The 23,652-nt window shown below is 41.0% G+C and overlaps 1 protein-coding gene across 4 annotated transcripts in view; it reads right to left on the bottom strand.

Moving 5' to 3' along the window:
* Nucleotides 1–7,153, bottom strand: part of LOC109074846 (integrin alpha-X-like) — a 98,175-nt gene extending 91,022 nt beyond the window's left edge. For 3 of the 4 annotated variants that reach the window (XM_042754347.1, XM_042754348.1, XM_042754350.1), the window contains exons 1-4: nucleotides 6,946–7,153; nucleotides 6,168–6,288; nucleotides 5,729–5,823; nucleotides 4,474–4,529 (exon numbers count right to left, since the gene is read on the bottom strand). In XM_042754347.1, coding sequence (XP_042610281.1) covers nucleotides 4,474–4,529; nucleotides 5,729–5,823; nucleotides 6,168–6,288; nucleotides 6,946–7,054 — 381 coding nt within the window. In that variant the 5' untranslated portion in view covers nucleotides 7,055–7,153. Of the gene's footprint in view, nucleotides 1–4,473; nucleotides 4,530–5,728; nucleotides 5,824–6,167; nucleotides 6,289–6,945 lie in introns of those variants that run through there. The other variant, XM_042754351.1, reaches the window with a different exon arrangement.
* Between the last annotated feature and the right edge of the window lie 16,499 nt (nucleotides 7,154–23,652).

Raw genomic sequence — 23,652 nt, 5'->3', positions numbered from 1 at the left:
TTGACGTCATAGGCTGTGATCGTCCAATGTTATTTTCATGTTTAGACACGTGCTTCAGACACCGGTCATGCTGACAGTGTTCCCCATAGCAACCTGTAAAGGACACAGTGTCTCATTCCCTCTCAGGGAACCAAGGTTACGTGTATAACCTGAGACCTTTTTTTGTGTGTAAAAAAACCTGGTCTTAGATTAGTTAGTGAAAACACGTGAGTCAAAAAAAGTAGAAAATTCGTAAAAATAAAAGAAAATTAAGATTTGATCACGTATTTCATAGACATATATTTTGGTACAATTTGAAAGATGGCTCATATTTTTGTGTGTAAGGCATAATGCACAGTCAGCCGGTCATATCACAAAAACCACACCCTAACATGTAGTGTTACACAGACATTAGACACATGTAGTGTCTTCACAGACATTTTCAACCTGTCCCTCACCCAGGCAACTGTGCCAACATGTTTTAAGTCCACATCCATTGTGCCAGTACCGAAACACTCCTCTCCAATGTGCCTGAATGACTATCGCCCCGTAGCACTCACACCCGTCATTATGAAGTGCTTTGAGCGACTGGTCCTAGCACACCTCAAAGACTGCCTCCCATCCACACTGGACCCACACCAATTTGCCTACCGCAGAAATAGGAGCACAGAGGATGCAGTATGCACAGTGCTGCACTCTGCACTCACACACCTGGACAATAACAACACGTATGTTAGGATGTTGTTTGTTGACTTCAGTTCAGCATTTAACACCGTCATTCCCTCCAAGCTGACCACAAAACTTGGAGACCTGGACATTAACACCTCCCTCTGCAACTGAATCATGGACTTTCTGACCAACAGGCCTCAGCATGTTAGGTCAGGCCATACCCACTCCACCACCATCACACTTAACACCGGCATACCACAGGGCTGTGTGCTGAGTCCATTCCTCTACTCCCTCTACACCCACGACTGCAAGCCTGTGCATGGATCCAACTCCATCATTAAGTTTGCAGACGACACCACGATGATTGGCCTCATCAGTGACAACGATGAGACTGCCTACAGGGAAGAGGTACAGCACCTGGCCACATGGTGCGCTGACAATAACCTGCTCCTTAACCCTCTGGAGTCTAAGGGTATTTTTGGGGCCTGGAGAAGTTTTGTCATGCCCTGACATTTGTGCTTTTTTCAGTTTCTTATAAATATCTAAATGGCTAAAGTCTAATCTCACTGTAATCAGCACAAACTAGGCTATAATAATATGTGAGCAGCATGTATGTACATGATTGTGTTTTTTGAGAAAAAAAATGTTATGCGTGGTTTAGTGAAAAACTAAAAATGTTAAATCACTTGAATAAGGCAATAAAACACATACAGAAAATTGGTTCCCAGGAATTTTTGAGAACTGGAGCTTGTAGCCTAGAATTTTTTTTTTCTAAATGATGTGAAAATCATCTTGTTTACTCACTTACAGAAAACAATATATTGATTTAAATTTTCTAAGACACTTTTTGTTGGGTAAAAAGTCATATGCGAGTAGGCGTCAACTATCATGAATTCACACCTGAGAAGACAAAGACCTGCATAATGAGCTGCATAATGAGCCATTCAGTCAGCTGTGTCACTGAGAGGGATGAGTTACAAGAAAGAATGTGAGGACAAAATAAATCTATATAATTTTATGTTTGTAGTTTTTATTTAGAATATATTTAATTATCCCACAACAAACATAATAATATTCACTTGTGAGTGCAGTTAAACAGTTTATTAGGAACAATCAAAGCTGACTTTCAAACTGAATTTTTTTGCATCATTACTCCAGTCACACAATCCTTCAGAAATCCTTTTAACAATCTTATTTTCTACAAAAAAAACATTTATTGTTATTATTATCATCATTATTATTATTATTATTATTATTATTATTATTAATGTTGAAAAGAGCTGAGAATATTTTTTTTTAGGTTTTTTTAGGGGGGATAAATTGAAAGAACAGCAATGATTGTTACATTTGTTACAGTTACATTTATTGTTACATTTATATTATTTACATCAAGCTTTTGAATGGTATAGTAGTGTATATTGTTATTGAAACTTCATAATATTTCACTTGATTATACATTTAGTCAGGAATTATAGTTTGGAAAAAGTCTTTGGAAAAAGTCTAACTAGTAAAATGTTTTACACGTTATGTGAAAACTAGTACAAGTATATAAATAAAATAAAAAGAGACTTACTCATGTTTCTGATCTCTGCTGAATAAAAGTGCTTCATTCTTTTTTTCTGAGGAAATCCAAATCTCAAATCCTCAACCACATCACATCTTTTTGGGGTGAATTATGTCTTATTACTCTCATCGCAAAGCAAACAGTAAAATAATAAAAACTTGAAGAACAGTCTCGCTGCGTTGTCTTCTGTTGTGTGGGCGTATTCAAAAGCCGCGCGCTTCAGCGAAACATTTGAATCTCAAAAGCGCGCTCGGCGCGGGGGCGTGGTCGCATTAGAAGATAATGAAGGGAGACGTGAAAAACGGACATCGCGTTGTTTTCATATGGATTACTTTATCACAGAATATTTGTTTTCAGCTTTACACTTGTTTAGTTTAAAAGTAGACATGTCAGGCTTTCTATAGATATCTCTCTCATGTCTCTTCGTTGAGTATTCACTGAGTTACAGTTCATTTTAATGACGCATTTGTATCTGAAGATCAGCGTAGTGTCGTCTGCCTCAGCTCCGAAGAATCACACTATCTTTATTTATAAGTGCACAAAGTTTTGTTGTTATTATGTCTGTATACAAAAAAAAGTAGACCCTTTACAGATTCAATTGATGTATTGCACTTATCTGTACGATCAAAACTGAAAGTGTAATTTAAGTTCTTTTCGGGGTTATCAGGAGAAAATACCCCAAAACGCGTATACGCGTTAATCGACTCCAGAGGGTTAACACCAGTAAGTCAAAGGAGCTCATTGTGGACTTCAGGAAGAAGAAGGGAAGCACGCATGACCCCATCCACATTAACGGGATGGTTGTTGAACGTGTCTCCAGCTTCAAGTTCCTGGGAACCACCATCTCGGAGGACCTGTCCTGGACCACAAACACCTCCAGCCTGGTCAAGAAGGCTCACCAGCGCCTCTTCTTCCTCAGAACACTGAAGAAGAACCAACTGTCTTCAGCCATAATGGTGAACTTTTACCGGTGTGCGATCGAGAGCATCCTGACCAGTTGTATTACAGTCTGGTATGAGAACTGCTCAGTGGCTGACTGCAAAGCACTGCAGAGGGTGGTGAAAACTGCCCAACGCATCACAGGGACACCACTTCCTGCTATTGAGGACATCCAGAGGGAACGCTGTCTACGTTGAGCTCGCAGCATTCTTAAGGACTCCTCTCACCCTGACCATGGACTGTTTAACGTCCTGCCCTCCGGGAGGCGCTTCAGGAGACTCCGGACAAGGACCAGCAGATCCAGGAACAGCTTTTTCCATACAGCTGTCTCCTTGCTAAACTTTGCCCTCTGACACCCCCCCACACCATACACACAGACTCCTCCCACACTTCATCACTACATCTGACCGATTTATTTATTTATTTATTTACAACAAGCAAAAAAAAAAAAAAAAAAAAAAACAGTAAGCTTGCTATTACTTGCACTACTGTCTGTTCATCCAGAAATACTGAATAATCCATTTGCACACTGAAATGTTTTCTATGCACTTTACTGTCCATAGCAATAGTGTAAATTATGTTCATGTTCATAGTTCTGCCTATAGTGTACATACACTTTCACATAATCCATCTTTATAGTATGTTCATAGTACACCTATCTGTATATCATGCTGATAGTATTTAAAATCTGTAAATTATGTCCATAATACTTATCTGCATAGTTATTGTACATATTGTAGACCTTGTATATTCTGTACTTACTGCTTATTGCACTTCTGGTTAGATGCTAACTGCATTTCGTTGCCTTGTACCTTACATGTGCAGTGACAATAAAGTTGAATCTAATCTAATAGTAATATGTACAATAAAATTGTCTATTTTTTTTTTTTTTTTTTTTTTTTTTTTTTTTTTTTTTTGGAAACTGTATTTTAGAAGTTTTATCATTGTAGGAGCTATATTTACTTTCTTAATAAATTCTTATAAATTTGCCAATTTAAAAATCATTTTGTTAAAACTGTTGGTTTACTGAGTTTGTGCCCAGGTGTGAGGGAAAGAGTGTATTTTAATGCCACCCCTGACAGGAGGGTGGTGCTGGTTCACATGAAGCTATTAGAGCAAACATGTAAGTGGCATATAATTAGTTTGTTTTATGTTGCAATTCATGTTTTCTTTTAATTTAAGAAATTTACTACATTGAATGCCTCATAAGTCAGCCTTTGGATACATTTATGCATTTAAGCATGCAACACGACAAACATATTTTTATCCACCTCTTGTCTCAACTTATTATTACCACTGCAATCATAATCAGCACTACTTACCAAAGCTTGACCATCATCACAGGCAAGAGCCAAACCAAACGCAATGCCTGGATCAACTGAAAGTGAAATCAAATTTAGCAGTTAATTCAAATATCAAAAACTGTAAAATACACCTCAGTTTAAATGCATTTGTATAGCATCTTTCACAATACATTGCAATATGTTCTAGCTTTACAAGAAGTAGTGCCATGTTAAGAGGCATGTGTAAGGACTTTTTTTTTTCTGTATACTGCAGTGTTGAAACTTTGACACAAGAGTTGGTGATTTACTTCCTCTTTTTGAGTGAGGAAACAATCCATTTCTCATAGTTCTGGATGTCAATGCTGTAAGTAAATAAATAAATAATATACTTTCAAACAGTTTTATTTTCTTTTTCTTTTTCTTTTTCTTTTTTGTTTTAATTTTTTTTTATTTTTTTGTATTACTAAAACAAAACCCATTAAAATAAATGTGATTACTTTCATATTTTCCATCTCACAAAAGTGGATGTGAAAGAACCAAGCTAAGGTCAAACCAAAACACAGCAGTTATCTGATGGTGTTGGTAAATGTAAAGCAAGTTTGTTAAATTACAACATTTTATCAGAGAAGTGTGAGTAAGCTTAGTTTGTGCATATTTATATGCTTCTTTAAAACACATATTTTTAAAATAATATTAATTTAACCAATTGCAATACACTCTAACCCATGACCAAAACAAACAATTACATAATATGTAATTTGACATAGGGTAGAATGGGGCTAGTTGTCACAAGGGCTAAAAGTTTTTCAGTCAAATGTCCTATTCATTAAATCTTCTTTTCTGTAAAGTTCAGCTGTTCTAAAATGAACATAACAAATCTACACTGAAGAGTATTGTCAGGACAAGGGTATTGTTCATAAATGTCAAGATGGGGCCAGTTGTAGTTGGCCCCTGCAAAAAAAAGACCTGTACACTTTTATGATATCCACAAACAGTGATTGACTGTCATAAAACTCTGAAAGCAAAATGTCATCAAGGCTATAATGTGATTGGTTATCATATCATACATTCAGAGCTGCTATTGGTATCTCTCTATAATAAGAAGAACATCTCTCCCTGAAATAGATAGGTCAGATAAGGGAGACATACAAAATGTTGGTGTGCCTCTAGCAACAATGTTGGAAGACAGCTTTGAAGCATACTACAGTATAAGCATAATATATTTCCAAAATTGGAATTAAGATTATAATTTTCTTAGTGTTTTATGTACTGTAATGGTGTTGAGCAGTCTCACCTGTCACTGGGAGCAGCATACACTGATTACCACTGTAAGTACACCTATAAAGACCACCAGTTCCATTATGAAGGTTAGGTGCCGTCACTAACACACTAAAAGGGAACAAGACAATTATGAGAAAGGAAGTATATGCAGTGGTTGAACAGGACATTAACGCAACATTATTGCAACTGCATTAATGTCTGTATAGGATGATTCAGAGATGTACTCAGGGAGAAAGAATTCTAAAAACTTTTTAGAAGATTTCCTGACAGTGGATTATGAATTATAACCTAATCATTTTCCAGTCAATAGACACAAACTTTTTGTGGTCATTTAAACAGTTCGGAATTAGTGATTTTGGTCACAATATAAAATAATAATGTAAAATAATCTTTAAAAAAAAAGGTCATTACCTTAAAGACTTATTTCTACCTTATTAAAATTCAGGCCTCACCTGTCTCCTTGCGTTGGTCCAAAATGACAAACCTGATGGCCAAAATGAGAGCCTACCTCGGGCGCAGTGAAAACTCTTGGATGCAGTGTCTCTAAACTGAACCCCAACGAATGACATGCCACTGGAATATACAGAAGTCAGGGAAATTAAGACCATTAGTTGTTTTTTTGTTTGTTTGTTTTTTTTTTACCATTAATCATATTCAATGGGCCAAGTTGTCCCACTATATGCAAGTTGTCATAATGGAACTTGCCAGCCTCTTTTCAGCACATGTGGCAACTATGTGATCTCTCTCTCTCTCTCTCGCTCTCTTTCTCTTTATATATGCATATATATATATATATATATATATATATATATATATATATATATATATATATATATATATATATATATATATAGTTCCATTGTGACAGCTTGCATATGGTGCAACAACATGCCCCACTTAATATTATTTATGGTAAAAAAAAAAGACTGATGGTTGTTTTGTGGGAAATATAGGTCAATTCTTAAAAAAATACATTAATAAAATAATAAATTGCTGTGTTTGAAATAACTACAATAAAGTATAGTTCTAAAAAGTGTTCGGAGTAGGCTATACATACACTGGCTACACATACAGAAACCTCAAGCAGAGTAACCACAGTTGTAGTTCTGATGATCTACTAATGTACAATATATTAATGTCATTCATACAATTTCAAGTGTGGAATAAGTTTTCAAAAACTTTTGGGACAACTGTATTTCAAAAAGATAATAAACAAAATTGGTTACTTACGCAGGAGAAATCCGAAAAATATGTTTAAAAAAAAGGCTTGACATAGCTGAAAGATACAGCATGGGATTGGTTTAGGATCCACGACAGATTTAAATGGATAAATATTCATATTCGACGGAGATTATAGAGGATAAAGAGGAATTATCTGAGTGAAACCAAAAACATTCACTGTATGTAAGTTCCGCAGTGAAAATGAAGTGAAACAAAGCTGCGATGTTATTTTGATGTGAGACATCATGTGGGGGTGCAGCATGAGAAAGTTCAGTGAAGGGCGATGAAACCGCCCACCAACAGCCAGTGAGCTGATGCAGTAAAGAATTAAGTCTCTACTGACACCTAACAAAATCACACAATCCTGCACTTTCCAAAATGTCCAAAAAACATGATACTATTAAGGTAGATATCCAAAGAGTATTATGGTTGTAAACTAGTGAAAAGTGTAAAGGGTGTTAAATGTTAAATGCTCTTTCTACCTCTAATGACTCTCATAAATGTCTTCCATTGGCTTATGCTGATGTTGTTGGGTTCATGTTATATTTCTGACTTCAATGAAAATGATTAATTTAGATATTACCAAAAGAAGCACATTTAATTTTCACTGTTCCTTCTTGGCTCAATTAAAAAAAAAAAAAGAAATTATAATATATAAAAAAAAAAAAAAAAAAAAGTTCTTTCTGGTATTGTTCATTTGGGAGTAACACTTGTGTTGTGATACGTTTTAAGGTTTTTTTTTATTTTTCCTTGTTTTTTTTTTTGTTTTTTTTTTCTCAGTGAAATCGATGTAATACATTTTTGTTCAATAATATTTTTTCTTTTGTATTTTGAAAGAATTTCATGGTACTATTTAATATTTATGCAATAATTATGATTTTTTTTTCCTATTGTAAAAAAAAAATGTTTCTAATCTTTTTCTATTACTTTTTGTAATGGAAGAGGTCTGACACAACACGTCAGTATATACAAGGTGGTTTATTTGGGTTACAGAGAGTATGGGTTTGGGATCAGGTGATGATGTGGTGAGTATATAGTTCGTAGATCAGTTCAAAGGATATGATGAGTGGAATAATCAGAGTCTGCCTTTTCAGGAGTTGAGAAGCACATAGGAGGAGCACCCCCTCAGCTGTCCGGAACTTGGAGGAACTGTAGAAACTGGGAGATGAGGAGACACTAGGAGGTACACATGAGGTAAGTAATGCAGGCAAGTATACCAATGGATGTAGGAGCAAAGTCAGAGAGTCCTCTTCATGTGTATGAGATCAGACAATGAGGGTGTCTGAGGTGTGTGCTTATATACAGATCGGTTGATGAGGTGCTGATGGGTGACAGGTGCAAGTGATCAGTACTCAGGTGATAGGGATCGCTGTGATTGGGTGGTGGTGGAGCCTGGCCGATCTATTACAGTACCCCCTCCTCCACGGCCCGCTCCTGAGGGCTGAACACCCCGACGTCGTGGTGGTCTACCTCTGCCCCGAGGTGGCGGAAGATCGGGATGGGCAGCATGGAACTCAGACATTAAGGCAGGGTCTAATATATCGGTCCTAGGTACTCATGAGCGTTCCTCGGGTCCATATCATCTCAGTCTACAAGGTATTCCATCCAGCCTGATGTCCCGAGTTCACAGCCATACCTTCTGACCTGGTTGGTAAGTAGATGTTTCAGCTCGTCGAAGGACCACAGCTGTCCCAGAACTTCTTGCTTTCCCGGAACCAGTAATCAATAGCCGGAACATCTAAAGTTTTCCCGGACCAGGTGAACAGTGGAGGGAGAAATCCGAGCATGCACTGGAAGGGAGTGAGACCAGTAGAAGGCTGTCACAGGGAATTCTGGGCATACTCAGCCCAGCCCAGGAACTGGCTCCAGGAGTCCAGGTGACCATGGCAGAAGGTTCGCAGGAATCGCCCCACCTCTGGAATCTTCCTCTCCTTTGACCATTCGACTGGGGATGGTATCTGGATGAGAGGCTTACAGTCATGCCTAGGAGTTTGAAGAAAGCATTCCATACTCTTGAGATAAACTGAGGTCCCCAATCTGAGACGATGTCTTCAGAAATGCCACCCTATGAAGGGTGGCAGGTCAGTTGACAATGACCACTCCTAGGTGTGACCAGGGGCAGTTTGGCACTGGTAGAGGAAGGAGTTTGCCTGATGGTAAGTGGCGCGGACTCTCACGTCCCTTGCCATATTAGGCCACCAGAAGCGATCTCGTAGCAGCGAAAGGGTATTGTTGGCCCCTGGATGGCCAGTGCCCCGAGAAGAGTAAGCAGAGTGAATCAGTGGGGTGCGTTGTGTTCATGGTACATACTGGCATTCTGGAGGACAGCCCGGCGGATCGTTGGGAGCCGGGTTTGAGGCTACTGGAGGAGAATTCCATTCAATGGGACTGACAATCATCTTTGGTGGGATGATACTCTCTGGTTCTTCTGTGCCTTCCACATGACTGTGAATACGTGACAAGGTGTCTGCCTTGACGTTTCTGGGACCAGGGTGATAAGTAATGGTAAAGTTGAACCTGGTGAAGAATAACAGCCATCATGCTTCAGACGTTTAGCCTGACGAGGATACTGGAGGTTCTTATGGGCTGCCCCCTCCAGCCAATGCCTCCACTCCTCTAAGGCTAGCTTGATGGCCAGTAGTTCTCTGTTGCAGATGTCGTAATTCTTTTCAGCCGGGCTGAGCTTCCTAGAGAAGAAGGCACATGGATGAAGTCTGGCTGGGTTCCCCTGCTGCTGGGACAACACTGCTCCCACTGGGAGGTCAGGATCATGATGGACTAGGAGTGGGGCGCTAGTGAAAGACTTTTTGAGGGAAGAGAAAGCTTCTAAGGCTGTGGGTGTTCAGGACAGAGACTTTGGTTTCCCTCGTAGCATGCTTGTGAGTGGACTGGTTATCCGGCTGTAGTTTTGTATGAAGCGACGCTAAAAGTTGGCAAATCCGAGAAGTCGTTGGCGCTCCTTGAATGTAGTAGGTTCTGGCCAGGAGGTGATAGCTTCCACCTTCCTCTCGTCCATCTGGATTCTAATATGATCTATGTTATACTCCAGGAATTGCACAGTGGGTTGGTGGAAAGTGCACTTCTCAGCCTTGAGGTATAGGTGGTGCTCTCTCAGGCATTGTAGGACCTCCTGAGATCTATGGCGCAGTCCCATGGCTGATGTGGTGGTAAGCGGGAGGCTTGTTTTGGATGGAATATCTATGGACTGCTTCTCGATGGGGCTTTCAATGGAGGTTGAATTCATGGGAAGGACCTCCGCGAGTTTCTTGGATGGTGATGGAGTCACAGGGAAGCAGTCTGGGAAGCAATCCTTGCCCCACTTCAGGACTTCTCCCGTCCTCCAGGACAGAATGGGATTATGCTTTACCAACCACAGGCGCCCTAGGATGATGTCAGCAGTAGATGCCTCCAGAACCAGAAGATGGATGTCTTCAGAGTGAAGTTGGCCAAGACGAAGAGTGATGGGTTCCACACGGTATCGCACATGTCTATGTGATAGGGGTTTTCCAGTTATCGACTGGACTTGGTAGACTGTTTCGGTGGAGGTAGTTTGTAACTTGAGCTGGTGGCAGAGGTTCCTGGAGATGAAGTTTCCTGCTGACCCAGAGTCTATACAGGCAGATACTGAAATAAAAACATCAGAGGCAGTAAGCATGACACAGGTAGTGAGTGATTCCATCTTAACCATATCAGGCTGAATCACACTCTCCACAGGACGTGGAGGGCCAAGGGGGCATGCCAAGATAATATGACCCTGAGCTCCTCAATATAAACAGAGACCACAGCGGTGTGTATTTATATACAGGCCAGTTGATGAGGTGCTGATGGGTGACAGGTGCAAGTGATCAGTACTAAGGTGATAGGGATCGCTGTGATTGGGTGGTGGTGGAGCCTGGCCAGTCTATCACACTTTTCATTTATGGCAGTATTTCATGTTAAAATAGAGACAATGCCTTTAAATCTAAATGCCTCGCACCTCCCCATGTCTGGAAAGTATATAAAGACAGTAGGATTCTTGGGGACAACTCAGCTACTTCCATGACTGCCCCTGTGAGCATAAGCCTGAAAGATATTGAAATAAGAATACCAATCTTAGTCTCAGAATACAGTACACACCTAATTTATTAGGCAGGGATGTCATATGTAAACTAAAAATGCAGATATGGTGTAAACCAGATGGAATTTATGTAGACGATAGAGCAATTAGACAAATGAATGTTTCAGCATTACAACAAACACATGAACCATGTGCTAACATATATTGGTTAGGTGATCTAAAGGAAAATGTAGAAAAAAAAAACAATTAGCAAATGGGGAAGATACATAAGAGAACAGCTTTGTGAACCAAGTCCGCCAAAAACTGAATTTCATTGTACTATGAAGTATGATGAAAACAAAGACCCAGAATTTGAAAAAAGATGGTTAGAAAACAGGGTTGGAAATCCCCATGAACTCGCAATACATAATAGTAGGACCAGAAGGTTCAGCCTTGCAGATAGATAGGGAATAATTAATTGATGAATGGTTTGAAGTGCCAAACTCAGTTCCTCATGTTAAATTGTATGTAAGTAAAGATTGTGTTTCTAAAGACTTAGGCTCTATGATGAAACAAACTGAAAAAAGCAAGTGGGAAGCCACAGAAAATCCTCTAATCTTCCAATCAGCAGATAAAGTATATCTCAAAATTTTGTGTACTACTCCAATGATGGGAGTTCCTAGAATGGTTATAAATACAAGAGCTGAGCCAAAAGTTAAAGAACACCAGACAAAGCAAACTGAATTGTTAAAAGAAATTAAGAAACAAGTACCATTAGAACCATGGTCTCAGCATGACACAGATGTGGGGTTAGTAAAATCAGATAATCTGATTAGAACTTAAACCAGGAGCTAAGCCACCCAGAAAGTTGCAATATCCTTTGAAACCAGAAGCAGAAGAGGGAATCAAAAAAACAATTGAGGTATTAATGAAAGCAGGAGCGCTTGTTGAAACTACTAGCTATAGTAACACCCCAACATTGCCAGTAGCTAAAGCAGACAAATCAAAATAGTGTTTGGTACATGATTTGAGAGCAGTGGAGGTTGTGGTTGTGGAGGTTTGGCCTGCTGAAGTTCCAAACCCACATACGTTGTTAACCAATGTTCCATCTGCTAATTATTATACAGTAACTGATCTCTGCTCAGCTTTTTCAGCATTCCCTTAGCCGAGGAGAGCAGACCTTTTGCATTCACCTACCAAGGTAAAAAACTCACTTACACGAGAATGCCTCAGGGCCTCAAACATTTACCACATGTGTTTAATCAAGTTTAATCAAGCATTTAAGTGATCTTAGGCTGGACAGCACACTGATACAATATGTAGATGTTTATTGCTTTGTTCAACAACTTTGGAACAATGGCATCATGATTCAATTAAAGTACTCACTAAATTAGCTGAGGGGGGACATAAGGCCCTAAAGAAAAACTGCAATATTGCTTACCACAAGTTGAATACTTAGGAGGCACAATTTCACATGGGATGAAAGCTATATCACCCAGTCAATTAGAGCACATCAGTAAAGCACCCTAACCACAAATAGGGGGATAAATTAATACTTTTTTGGGAATGACAGATTTTAGTGCAGACTGGAATGACAATTATGAAATCAAAACAGTTCCACTTAGAGCACTAATGAAACATGTGGGCCATCAAAATATTAGAGCACCCTTGATAAGGACTACTGAAGCATTAATAACATTGATTCAATTAAAAAAAAAAAAAAAGAGTTACTGAATGCTCCTGTCTTGACCATGTCCACGTGTGACAAACCATTCTATTTGTATGTTTTAAACATATACAAATCAATCCAGCTAACTAAGACAGCAATGATACAAGGCAATAATGCAGTAAATAAATATTCTAGAAATGCCTATATTACATTTATATTACTGTGAAACAGCAATACTGGCTGCCTATGTTCTGAATTAACCTCAACCACAAATAATGTTGCATGAATGCAACATCAAGCTATACCATATGAAATTAGTGTATGGTTACAAAGGGGAGCAACACGAAATGCAAATGAGCTTTGGCGCTCACACGAAGGTCACCATAGCTTACAATCCTGATCTTTGATGCGCATGGTTTTAACCATTGCACAAGGGGGAAAGTGATAAAAAAATAAATAAAATAAAATAAAAAGAAAGAAAGAAAGATTATAAATAAAGCGACAAGGTTATTGGTTGCTATATGTATAAGCAATGGTGGATGAATATCTATTTGACTGAGAAGTCTGCACCCTAAATAATGTCAGAAAATGAACATGATGAATGTCAACGAATAGATATAAGAACTGACATCAAGAAAAGAAAGACCCCCGTAGCTTATTTAATCGACCGCACATTGGAGTATGTGTCAAGGCTCAGGTTTGATCTGTCTCTTTCTCCTGGAGGAACCTTTGTTTTTGTTTCTGTTTGCACGTGCTACCCACGATCAGCTGTTCGCATTTTGCGATCAGCATGGTCGTGCACGTGTTGATTGTTTTGGTTTTCACTTGCACGTGCCAGCCGCATTCAGCTGATTGCGCTTTGCAATCAGCACGGTCGTGTATGCATTCACGGCTGTTTGTCATTTCCTCATTTATTTTTTCCTTATTTAAATCTCATGTTTTCTCTTAGTCTTTGCCAGTGTGTTTTGTTGTTAATGCTTTTTATGCGTTTCTTGTTTTGGTTCATCAGTTATAGTTTTGTATTTTTTTTTTTTCAGTTTTTCTTTTTTCTGCCCAGTTATTGCAACTGCTGTCTGGACTGTCAATGCTCCTTGGCCAGTGGTCTGTTCATCGGGACTATTGGATTTTTGCTCTGGATTATTATCTAGATTTGTGGATCTCTTTGAATCTGCCTGGATTATCATCTTTAATGACCATCGCCTGTTTCTGACTACCGCTCACCTGGAATGTATCTGTTTGGACTCTGATCTCTTCTGTTGAGTTCTTGGATTGTGGATCTGGAATTCAGCAGTTCGATTTATCACTGAATAAAACTCTTGTTGCATTTCTATTGCATTTTGGTTCTTCATTTCAGTGAAACCTGACATAACACACTGGCCATTATGGACCCAGCAGAAGAAGCTCAGCTCCGAGCTGTCGTTGAACATCAGGGAGCGATGTTGAATGATCAGGCTGAGGAACTTTCACATGCTCGTCACACCGTGGATGCCTTGGTTGCACGAGTTACTGAGCTCTCGGACAAGTTACGCTATCTTCAGCCCGTCGATCTCAATGTTTCGTCTGCAGCACCCCAACAGGCCACTGGTCATGAGCCACGTATTAATAACCCTCCTATTTATGCTGGTGAACCAACTAATTGTCGATCATTTCTTATTCAGTGTGAAGTAGTTTTTTCACTTCAACCCCAGACTTATGCATTAGACAGATCCAGAGTGGCTTACGTGATTTCTCTTCTGGCTGGACGCGCCCGCGACTGGGGTACTGCTGCCATATGGGACTCGCGCTCTTTGTGCTGTGATGACTTTAAATCATTCAAAGCCGAGATGATAAAAGTATTTGACAGATCCGTGTTTGGCAAAGAGGCTTCCCGGCAACCGGCTTCGCTGCGTCAAGGCAAGAGGTCAGTTGCTGATTATTCTATTGAATTTAAGACTCTTGCAGCTACAAGTGAGTGGAACTCAGCAGCTCTGGTGGCTCGTTTTTTGGATGGATTAGTGGCAGATGTTAAGGACGAGATCTACGCACGTGACCCTCCGGACCTGCTTGACGATATTATTGATCTTGCTATTCGTTTGGATTCCCGTATGGAATTGAGGCGTAAAGTTCGGGGAAATACCAGCTGGATGCGGCCAGAACCGTCTGTTTCCTCCTCTGCTTCCCGAGCTCCTGAATCGTCTGACCTTGAGCCTATGCAGCTGGGGAGAATGCGTCTTACTGCTGAGGAGAAACAACCCCGACTTTTAAAGGGGCTTTGTTTATATTGTGGCGGTCATGGTCATATTGCAGCCGGCTGTCCGTTAAAAGCCAACGCCCACCAGTAAACAGGAGAATTCTGGCGGGCGGTACTTCAATTTCTCCATCAGAGGGTTCTCGTACTCTCATTCCTGCTTCAGTGTTACTGAATGGCTCGGTCATTAAATGCTCTGTGTTAATTGATTCGGGTGCAGAGGGGAATTTTGTTGATGTTGAATGGGCTCATCACTATGGCCTGCCCATTCATTCCCTTTCCTCTCCTCTCATCGTTCACTCCCTTAATGGCTCATGGCAGTTACTCAGATCACTGGTCCGGTGAGTTTGATTACCTCTGGTAACCACCGGGAGGAAATAGAATTTTATTTATTTAACTCCCCTTCTGTTTCTATTGTATTAGGTCATCCTTGGCTTTCTCTTCATAACCCACATATTAACTGGGCTGAGAATTTAATTCTTTCTTGGAGTTCTCGCTGTCATGCTGCTTGTCTTGTGTCTGCTCCGTCTTCTGTTGTTTGTTCTGTGTTGCAGGAGGAGGAGGTGGATCTTTCTCTGATCCCTGGCATGTACCACGATCTGCGTGCGGTCTTCAATCGGTCCCGAGCTGCCTCTCTTCCTCCCCATCGACCGTATGATTGTGCTATCGATCTTCTTCCCGGCACTTCTCCTCCCCGCGGACGTCTTTTCTCTTTGTCTGCACCCGAGCGGGTGGCCATGGAGAAGTATTTATCAGATTCTCTAGCAGCAGGTTTGATTCGTCCCTCTTCCTCTCCAGCAGGAGCGGGGTTCTTTTTCGTGAAGAAGGATGGCTCTTTGCGCCCCTGCATTGACTGTCGTGGGCTGAATGACATAACTGTTAAGAACAGGTACCCCCTGCCTCTTATGTCTACAGCCTTCGAGGTCCTGCGGGGTGCAAAGTTCTTCACAAAATTGGATCTATGCAATGCTTATCATCTAGTTCGGATTAGGGAGGGGGATGAATGGAAGACGGCCTTTAACACGCCCACCGGGCATTTTGAATATCTCGTTTTACCTTTTGGGCTGTCCAATGCCCCAGCCGTCTTCCAAGCGCTCGTCAATGACGTGCTGAGAGATATGATTAATGATTTTGTCTTTGTGTACTTGGATGATATTTTAATTTTTCTCAATCATTCCAGGTGCACGTCCAGCACGTCAGACGAGTGCTTCAGCAGTTGCTGGAGAATCAGTTGTTCGTGAAGGCGGAGAAGTGTACTTTTCACACCCAGTCGGTTTCGTTCTTGGGGTCGATCATCTCGGCGGAGGGGATTCGCATGGACCCTGCGAAGGTTGGAGCTGTCTCTGACTGGCCGGTACCTGGCTCAAGAAAAGCTTTACAACAGTTTTTGGGCTTTTCTAATTTCTATAGGCGTTTTATTCGAAATTTCAGCCAGGTGGCGGCCCCTCTGACAGCGTTAACCTCCACCAAATCCAAATTTTGTTGGTCCAGTGTTACTCAGGCAGCTTTTGACGATTTGAAATCCAGGTTCACTACTGCTCCTATTCTTATTTTGCCGGATCCTAGCAGACAGTTTGTGGTGGAGGTGGACGCGTCAGAGGTGGGTGTCGGAGCAGTTCTTTCCCAAAAATCCCCCTCATGATAATAAGTTGCATCCTTGTGCTTATTTTTCTCATCGCCTTACTCCCTCAGAACGAAAAATTATGACATCGGCAACAGAGAGCTGCTGGGCAGTACGCTTGGCTTTGGGGGAGTGGCGTCACTGGTTGGAGGGGACGATAATTCCATTTCTGGTGTGGACTGATCATAGAAATCTGGAGTATATTCAATCGGCAAAACGGCTGAACTCCAGACAGGCTCGTTGGGCACTGTTTTTTGGGCGCTTCAACTTTGTGTTGTCTTACAGGCCGGGTTTTAAGAATGGTAAGCCCGACGCTCTGTCCTGGCAGTTTGACGTGCCTGTTGACGAGTCTCCTCCTGACACCATTTTGCCTTTGGGCCGTGTGGTGGGGGCCGTCACCTGGGGTGTCGAGGGCCGGGTCAGGCGAGCATTAGCTCAGGTTGAAGTGCCCATGGGGTGTCCGGCGGGTCTGTTATTTGTGCCTGATACAGTCCGCACCGCCGTCTTGCAGTGGGGTCACTCTTCTAAACTCACGTGTCATCCTGGTGTGAGGAGGTCGCTGGCAGCCATCCGTCAGCGTTTTTGGTGGCCGGCCATGGCTGAGGACATCCGTCGGTTCGTGGGTGCTTGTGAGGTTTGTGCTCAAAACAAATCTTCCAATCAACCTTCCGTTGGTCTGCTTCATCCCCTCCCTATTCCTTCCCGCCCCTGGTCACATATGCCCCTGGATTTTGTTACTGGTTTCCCTCCATCCAGTGGCAATACTGTGGTCCTTACTGTTGTGGATCGCTTTTCTAAGGCGGTTCACTTCATTCCCCTTCCTAAACTCCCTTCGGCTAGGGAGACGGCCCGGGTGGTCATTGACCACGTCTTCCGGATTCATGGTCTTCCGGAGGATGTGGTCTCTGACAGGGGGCCCCAGTTCATGTCCCAGTTTTGGAGGGAATTCTGTCGACGACTGGGTGCCTCCACCAGTCTGTCCTCAGGATTCCATCCACAGACCAACGGCCAAACCGAGCGTGCAAACCAGGATCTCGAGCGGATGCTCCGATGCCTGGCTTCCCATGACCCCTCCTCCTGGAGTCAGCAGCTAACTTGGGCTGAATATGCCCATAACTCCTTGCCGGTGTCCTCGACTGGGCTTTCCCCGTTCATGTGTTGCCTTGGTTATCAACCCCCTCTGTTTCCTTCTCAGGCTGCTGAGGCCGCAGTTCCCTCAATCCAGGCATTTATGCAGCGCTGTTATCGTACCTGGAGGAGGGCCAGGGAAGCGTTGGTCCGGTCTGGGGGACGCACTAAAAGAGCTGCTGACCGCCGTCCGACTGCGGCAACCAGGTATGTTTGTGGGCAAAGGGTGTGGCTTTCTACCAAAGATCTGCCACTTCGGGTTCCGGCCCGTAAGTTGGCACCCAAATTTATAAGGCCTTATCCCATTGTCAAGGTGGTCAGTCCGGCGGCGGTGCGGCTTCGGTTGCCTCAACCTTTCTGTCGTGTCCATCCTGTCTTTCATGTTTCTCGTGTTAAACCTGTTCTACGTTCTTCCCATTCTCATGTTTCTATTCCCCACCCCCCCTCCTCCCCTGATGATTGAGGGCGCTCCTGCCTTTATCGTCAGGCGGATTCTTGATTCCAGGCGCCGTGGACGGGGCTTTCAATATTTAGTGGATTGGGAAGGCTACGGTCCGGAGGAGAGATCTTGGGTCCCAGCTCGGGACATTCTGGACCATTCGCTCATCGTGGAGTTTCATCGTCGTCAGTCTCCCTCGACCAGGAGTACGCCGGGTGGCGTTCCTGGGAGGGGGGGTACTGTCAGGGCTCAGGTTTGATCTGTCTCTTTCTCCTGGAGGAACCTTTGTTTTTGTTTCTGTTTGCACGTGCTAGCCACGATCAGCTGTTCGCATTTTGCGATCAGCATGGTCGTGCACGTGTTGATTGTTTTGGTTTTCACTTGCACGTGCCAGCCGCATTCAGCTGATTGCGCTTTGCAATCAGCACGGTCGTGTATGCATTCACGGCTGTTTGTCATTTCCTCATTTATTTTTTCCTTATTTAAATCTCATGTTTTCTCTTAGTCTTTGCCAGTGTGTTTTGTTGTTAATGCTTTTTATGCATTTCATGTTTTGGTTCATCAGTTATAGTTTTGTATTATCTTTTTTTCAGTTTTTCTTTTTTCTGCCCAGTTATTGCAACTGCTGTCTGGACTGTCAATGCTCCTTGGCCAGTGGTCTGTTCATCGGGACTATTGGATTTTTTGCTCTGGATTATTATCTAGAGTTGTGGATCTCTTTGAATCTGCCTGGATTATCATCTTTAATGACCATCGCCTGTTTCTGACTACCGCTCGCCTGGAATGTATCTGTTTGGACTCTGATCTCTTCTGTTGAGTTCTTGGATTGTGGATCTGGAATTCAGCAGTTCGATTTATCACTGAATAAAACTCTTGTTGCATTTCTATTGCATTTTGGTTATTCATTTCAGTGAAACCTGACAGTATGAGTGTTTATACAAATCAAAAGGGAAACATAACATGGGGTAATTAAAACGGAATGGTGCAATAATCTGGCATCTGGACCAAGATATGTATTACAATTTAGGAGTGCTCAAATCATTCACTTTGATATATGCCACAGCCACTGTAAAGATGAACATGACAATCATAAAGGTCAAACACACAGAACTATAAGTTTTCCCCAACTTTGCACCATGGAAGATCAATTAGAAGCAATAGCAGATTACTATTGGGTATGTGGGGGGAAAAGATTAAGAGCCATACTACCAAAAGACTGGAAAGGAATTTGCACCCGAGCAAGACTGTTACAAGGGGTAACAATAATTAAAGGGGACTTAAATTAAACTGAATAGCCCTCACCAAAGAGACACAGAGTTAAAAGAGCCTATGAAATATATCCAAATCTGTACATAGATTTAATTGGCCAACCAAGAGGAATACCAGAGCAATATAAAGCTAGAAAGGAAATAAAGCCTGGATTTGAGTTATATTTAAATGGATAGCCCCAAATAAGAACACAAAGTGCATAAATTATATTTACTGCAATCAGCAGAGATACATTAATTACATTGATGATGTATTGAAAGCCCTGGGAGAACAACTGGGTCCTACAAGTAAAATGGTATGGCAAAACAGTGGTTAACCAGAGTGGGCATCATAATAGGCATTGTTGTTGTTGTGTTTCTTTTGTTGTTCTGTTGTATTGTGCCTTTCATCAGATTAATGCTGGCCAGTGCTGCAGCCAAACAGATGATTAATTTGTCAGTGAGGTCAACTGGAGTGGACATTGGTTGTACCAACATGCATACAGTGGGACCTGGACTGGATGGACTGGATGAATTTGTGTAAAACCTTCCTGAAAAACAATGGAGTGTTAGGGAAGGGGTGCCTTTTATTTTCTATTTTTATTTTTATCCTGTATTGTAACTTTTGATAGAAAGAGAGTTAGTATCTTCATTGTATTTTCTTTTTCATATTATGTATATTAGGAAAGAAAGGGGACGCTGAAGGTCTCAAGCAGGTCATTGTCCGTAGTTACGAGGCAATGCAACCAAAAAAGGGGACGATAAAGAAAGATTGCATATTTTCTAATTATCTGAATGTATTCAACATGTAATCTTCATTTATTAGTATGTAGTTTGTCTTTTTTCAACACTGGAAAAGTCATCAAAGTATGAAAAGAAGAAAGGATCAACGAGCACCTCAGTGGTTAGCAACATGAGTAGATTCAACTGGAGGTTTAAAAACCCACTATCTACTCCAACACCAGATAGCGCTGAAAGGCAATGAAAGTTGCCTGAAAGCTCCTCTGGCAACGAAGGACGGCATCACCAGATAGCGCTCCAGGCTACCGGAAATGCTTGGAGTTCCTCTGGCAGTGTGGGATGTACCAGTGTATCATTTATTGTATTACTTTGTTTTTACTAATTTTGATTATTTGACTAAATCATTCTTATATTCTACATAACCATGACAACCATGGGCAAGGCTGAGACATCTCATGCACATGCTTTAATACACTTTGTTGATTTGTTTTGACATTGTTTATTGACCCTTAAGAATGTATAGGTAGGGAAGCAGATTATTTAACTCTTCTCTAGTCATTTGTGGGGAGAGATGTTTGGATCTGACTTCCTCTGGAGTGCAACAACATAAAGAAACCATTTGTTAAGAGGCAATGGAGGACTATTATTGGTTTATAGAGGACAGAAAAAGAGGTGGACTTGTGGTGTTGCACTCTAGGCAAAGGGCTTAGTGGTGAGACTTGGTAAAGTCTCAGAGGGGGGAATATATTCAGTTCAATTCAAGTTTATTTGTATAGCGCTTTTTACGACACAAATCATTACAAAGCAACTTTACAGAAAATTAAGTTTCTACAATATTTAGTAGCAGCTTATCAGTGGTGACTGTCAGTTCATGTGCATATGGCAGAAATGTTCAGAAAAATCAATAAAAAGACATAAACAAACAGACGATTAACACTATTAACAGCAATTATGCAATCAAACTTATAGCAAAATGTGGTTGTTCTGTATGTTGTCTCTGGTTTAGCATCATCTGAGGTCCTCTGAGGGGCTGGCATCATCTCTTCTCAGGTGTTCTGGATCCAGACTGGAGCTTGTGTAAATCTGTGGCAAAGCAGAGAAACAAATAGAGACATAATTAGCGTAGCTGCTGTTCCAGCCAAGTAAAATTAATTCGTTTAACCCAAGCTAAAGAATAAGATATAAGATATAAGATCAAGATATAACTGCAGTCCAAAATTATGAGATGCATTATTTGAATGCTTGGCCAAAGAGGTGTGTCTTTTAATCTAGATTTAAACAGAGCAAGTGTGTCTGAACCCCGAACATTATCAGGAAGGCTATTCCAGAGTTTGGGAGCCAAATGCGAAAAAAGCTCTACCTCCTTTAGAGGACTTTGCTATCCTAGGTACTATCAAAAGTCCAGCGTTTTGTGACCTTAGGGAGCGTGGTGGGTTGTAGCGTGGTAGAAGACTAGTTAGTTACGCAGGAGCTAACCTATTAAGGGCCTTATAGGCAAGTAATAATATTTTGTAACTGATACGGAACTTAATAGGTAGCCAGTGCAGAGACTGTAGCTATTGGGGTAATATGATCATATTTTCTTGACCTGGTAAGGACTCTAGCCGCTGCATTTTGGACTACCTGTAGCTTGTTTATTGAGGATGCAGGACAACCACCTAGAAGTGCATTACAATAGTCCAGTCTAGAGGTCATGAATGCATGAACTAGCTTTTTCTGCATCAGGAACAGGTAACATGTTTCGTAGCTTGGCAATGTTTCTAAGATGGAAGAATGCTGTTTTTTGTAACATGGGAAATATGATTTTCAAAAGACAAGTTGCTGTCTAATATAACACCCAGATTTTTGACAGTAGAGGAAGTAACAGTACATCCGTCTAATTGCAAATTGTAATCTACGAGATTCTGTGTAATGTTTTCTGCTCCAATAAGTAATATCTCTGTCTTATCTGAATTTAATAGGAGAAAATTATTGGTCATCCAATCTTTTACATTTTTAACACACTCTGTTAGCTTAGATAATTTAGAAGTTTCACCTGGTCTTGTTGAGATATATAGTTGAGTATCATCAGCATAACAGTGGAAACTAATCCCGTATTTTCTAATGATATTACCAAGGGGCAACATGTATATTGAAAATAGCAGAGGACCTAGGACAGATCCTTGTGGCACTCCATATTTTACTCGTGATAAATGAGATGACTCCCCACTTAGATAAACAAAGTGGTAGCGATCGGACAGGTAGGATCTAAACCATCTTAAAGCCTGCCCTTGGATACCTGTATAGTTTTGTAATCTATCTATGAGTATGTCGTGATCTATGGTGTCGAACGCAGCACTAAGATCAAGTAAAACTAGCAATGAGATACAGCCTTGGTCTGATGCAAGAAGCAAGTCATTTGTAATTTTAACAAGTGCAGTTTCTGTGCTATGAAGGGGCCTGAAACCCGACTGAAATTCTTCATAGAGATCATTTTTTTGCAGGTGGGAGCACAATTGAGCAGACACAACTTTTTCTAAAATTTTAGACATAAATTGAAGATTTGAAATGGGTCTGTAATTTGCCAGTTCACTAGGATCTAGTTGTGGTTTCTTAATAAGAGGCTAAATAACCGCCAGCTTGAATGGTTTTGGGATGTGACCTAAAGATAACGACGAGTTAATAATATTGAGAAGCGGTTTTTCTGCTACAGGTAACAACTCTTTCAGTAATTTAGTGGGTACAGGATCTAATAAACATGTTGTTGGTTTAGATGCAGTGATAAGTTTATTTAGCTCTTCCTGTCCTATAGTTGTAAAGCACTGCAGTTTATCTTTGGGTGCGATAGATAAACCTAAAGTATTAGACGCTGTAGAATCTACATTTGGTTATTGTATTTCTGATGTTATCTATTTTATCAGTGAAGAAATTCATAAAGTCATTACTATTTAACTGTGAGGGAAAATTTAGATCGGGTGGCGTCTGGTTATTTGTTAATCTAGCCACTGTGCTAAATAAAAACCTTGGATTGTTTTGGTTGTTTTCTATGAGTTTGTGGATATGCTCGGCCCTGGCAGTTTTTAGAGCCTGTCTATAGCTGGACATACTGTTTTTCCACGCAATTCTAAAAACTTCCAAGTTAGTTTTTCTCCATTTGCGCTCAAGACTACGAGTTTCTTTCTTGAGAGAGTGGGTATAACAGTTGTACCATGGCACAGTACGTTTTTCTCTAACCTTTTTCAATTTGATGGGGGCAACAGCTTCTAATGTATTAGAGAAGATAGTGCCCATATTGCCAGTCATTTTGTCTAGTTCATGTGTATTTATGGGTACACAGAGCAGTTGAGATAAATCAGGCAGGTTATTTGCGAATCTGTCTTTGGTGGCTGGAACAATAGTTCTGCTCGGACGATAACGCGAAGCTATATAGTTATTATTATTAATACGCAGAATGCACAATACAAGGAAATGGTCAGTAACATCATCACTTTGAGGTACGATATCTATGTCAGTAATATCGATTCCATGCGATATAATTAAGTCTAGGGTATGATTAAAACAATGAGTGGGCCCGGTGACATTTTGCTTTACTCCAAAACAGTTTAATAAGTTAGTAAACGCAAGTCCTA

The sequence above is a fragment of the Cyprinus carpio genome, unplaced genomic scaffold, assembly GCF_018340385.1.
Source record: "Cyprinus carpio isolate SPL01 unplaced genomic scaffold, ASM1834038v1 S000006497, whole genome shotgun sequence".
Lineage (NCBI taxonomy): Eukaryota > Metazoa > Chordata > Actinopteri > Cypriniformes > Cyprinidae > Cyprinus > Cyprinus carpio.
This window is presented reverse-complemented; position numbering and strand designations above follow the sequence as displayed.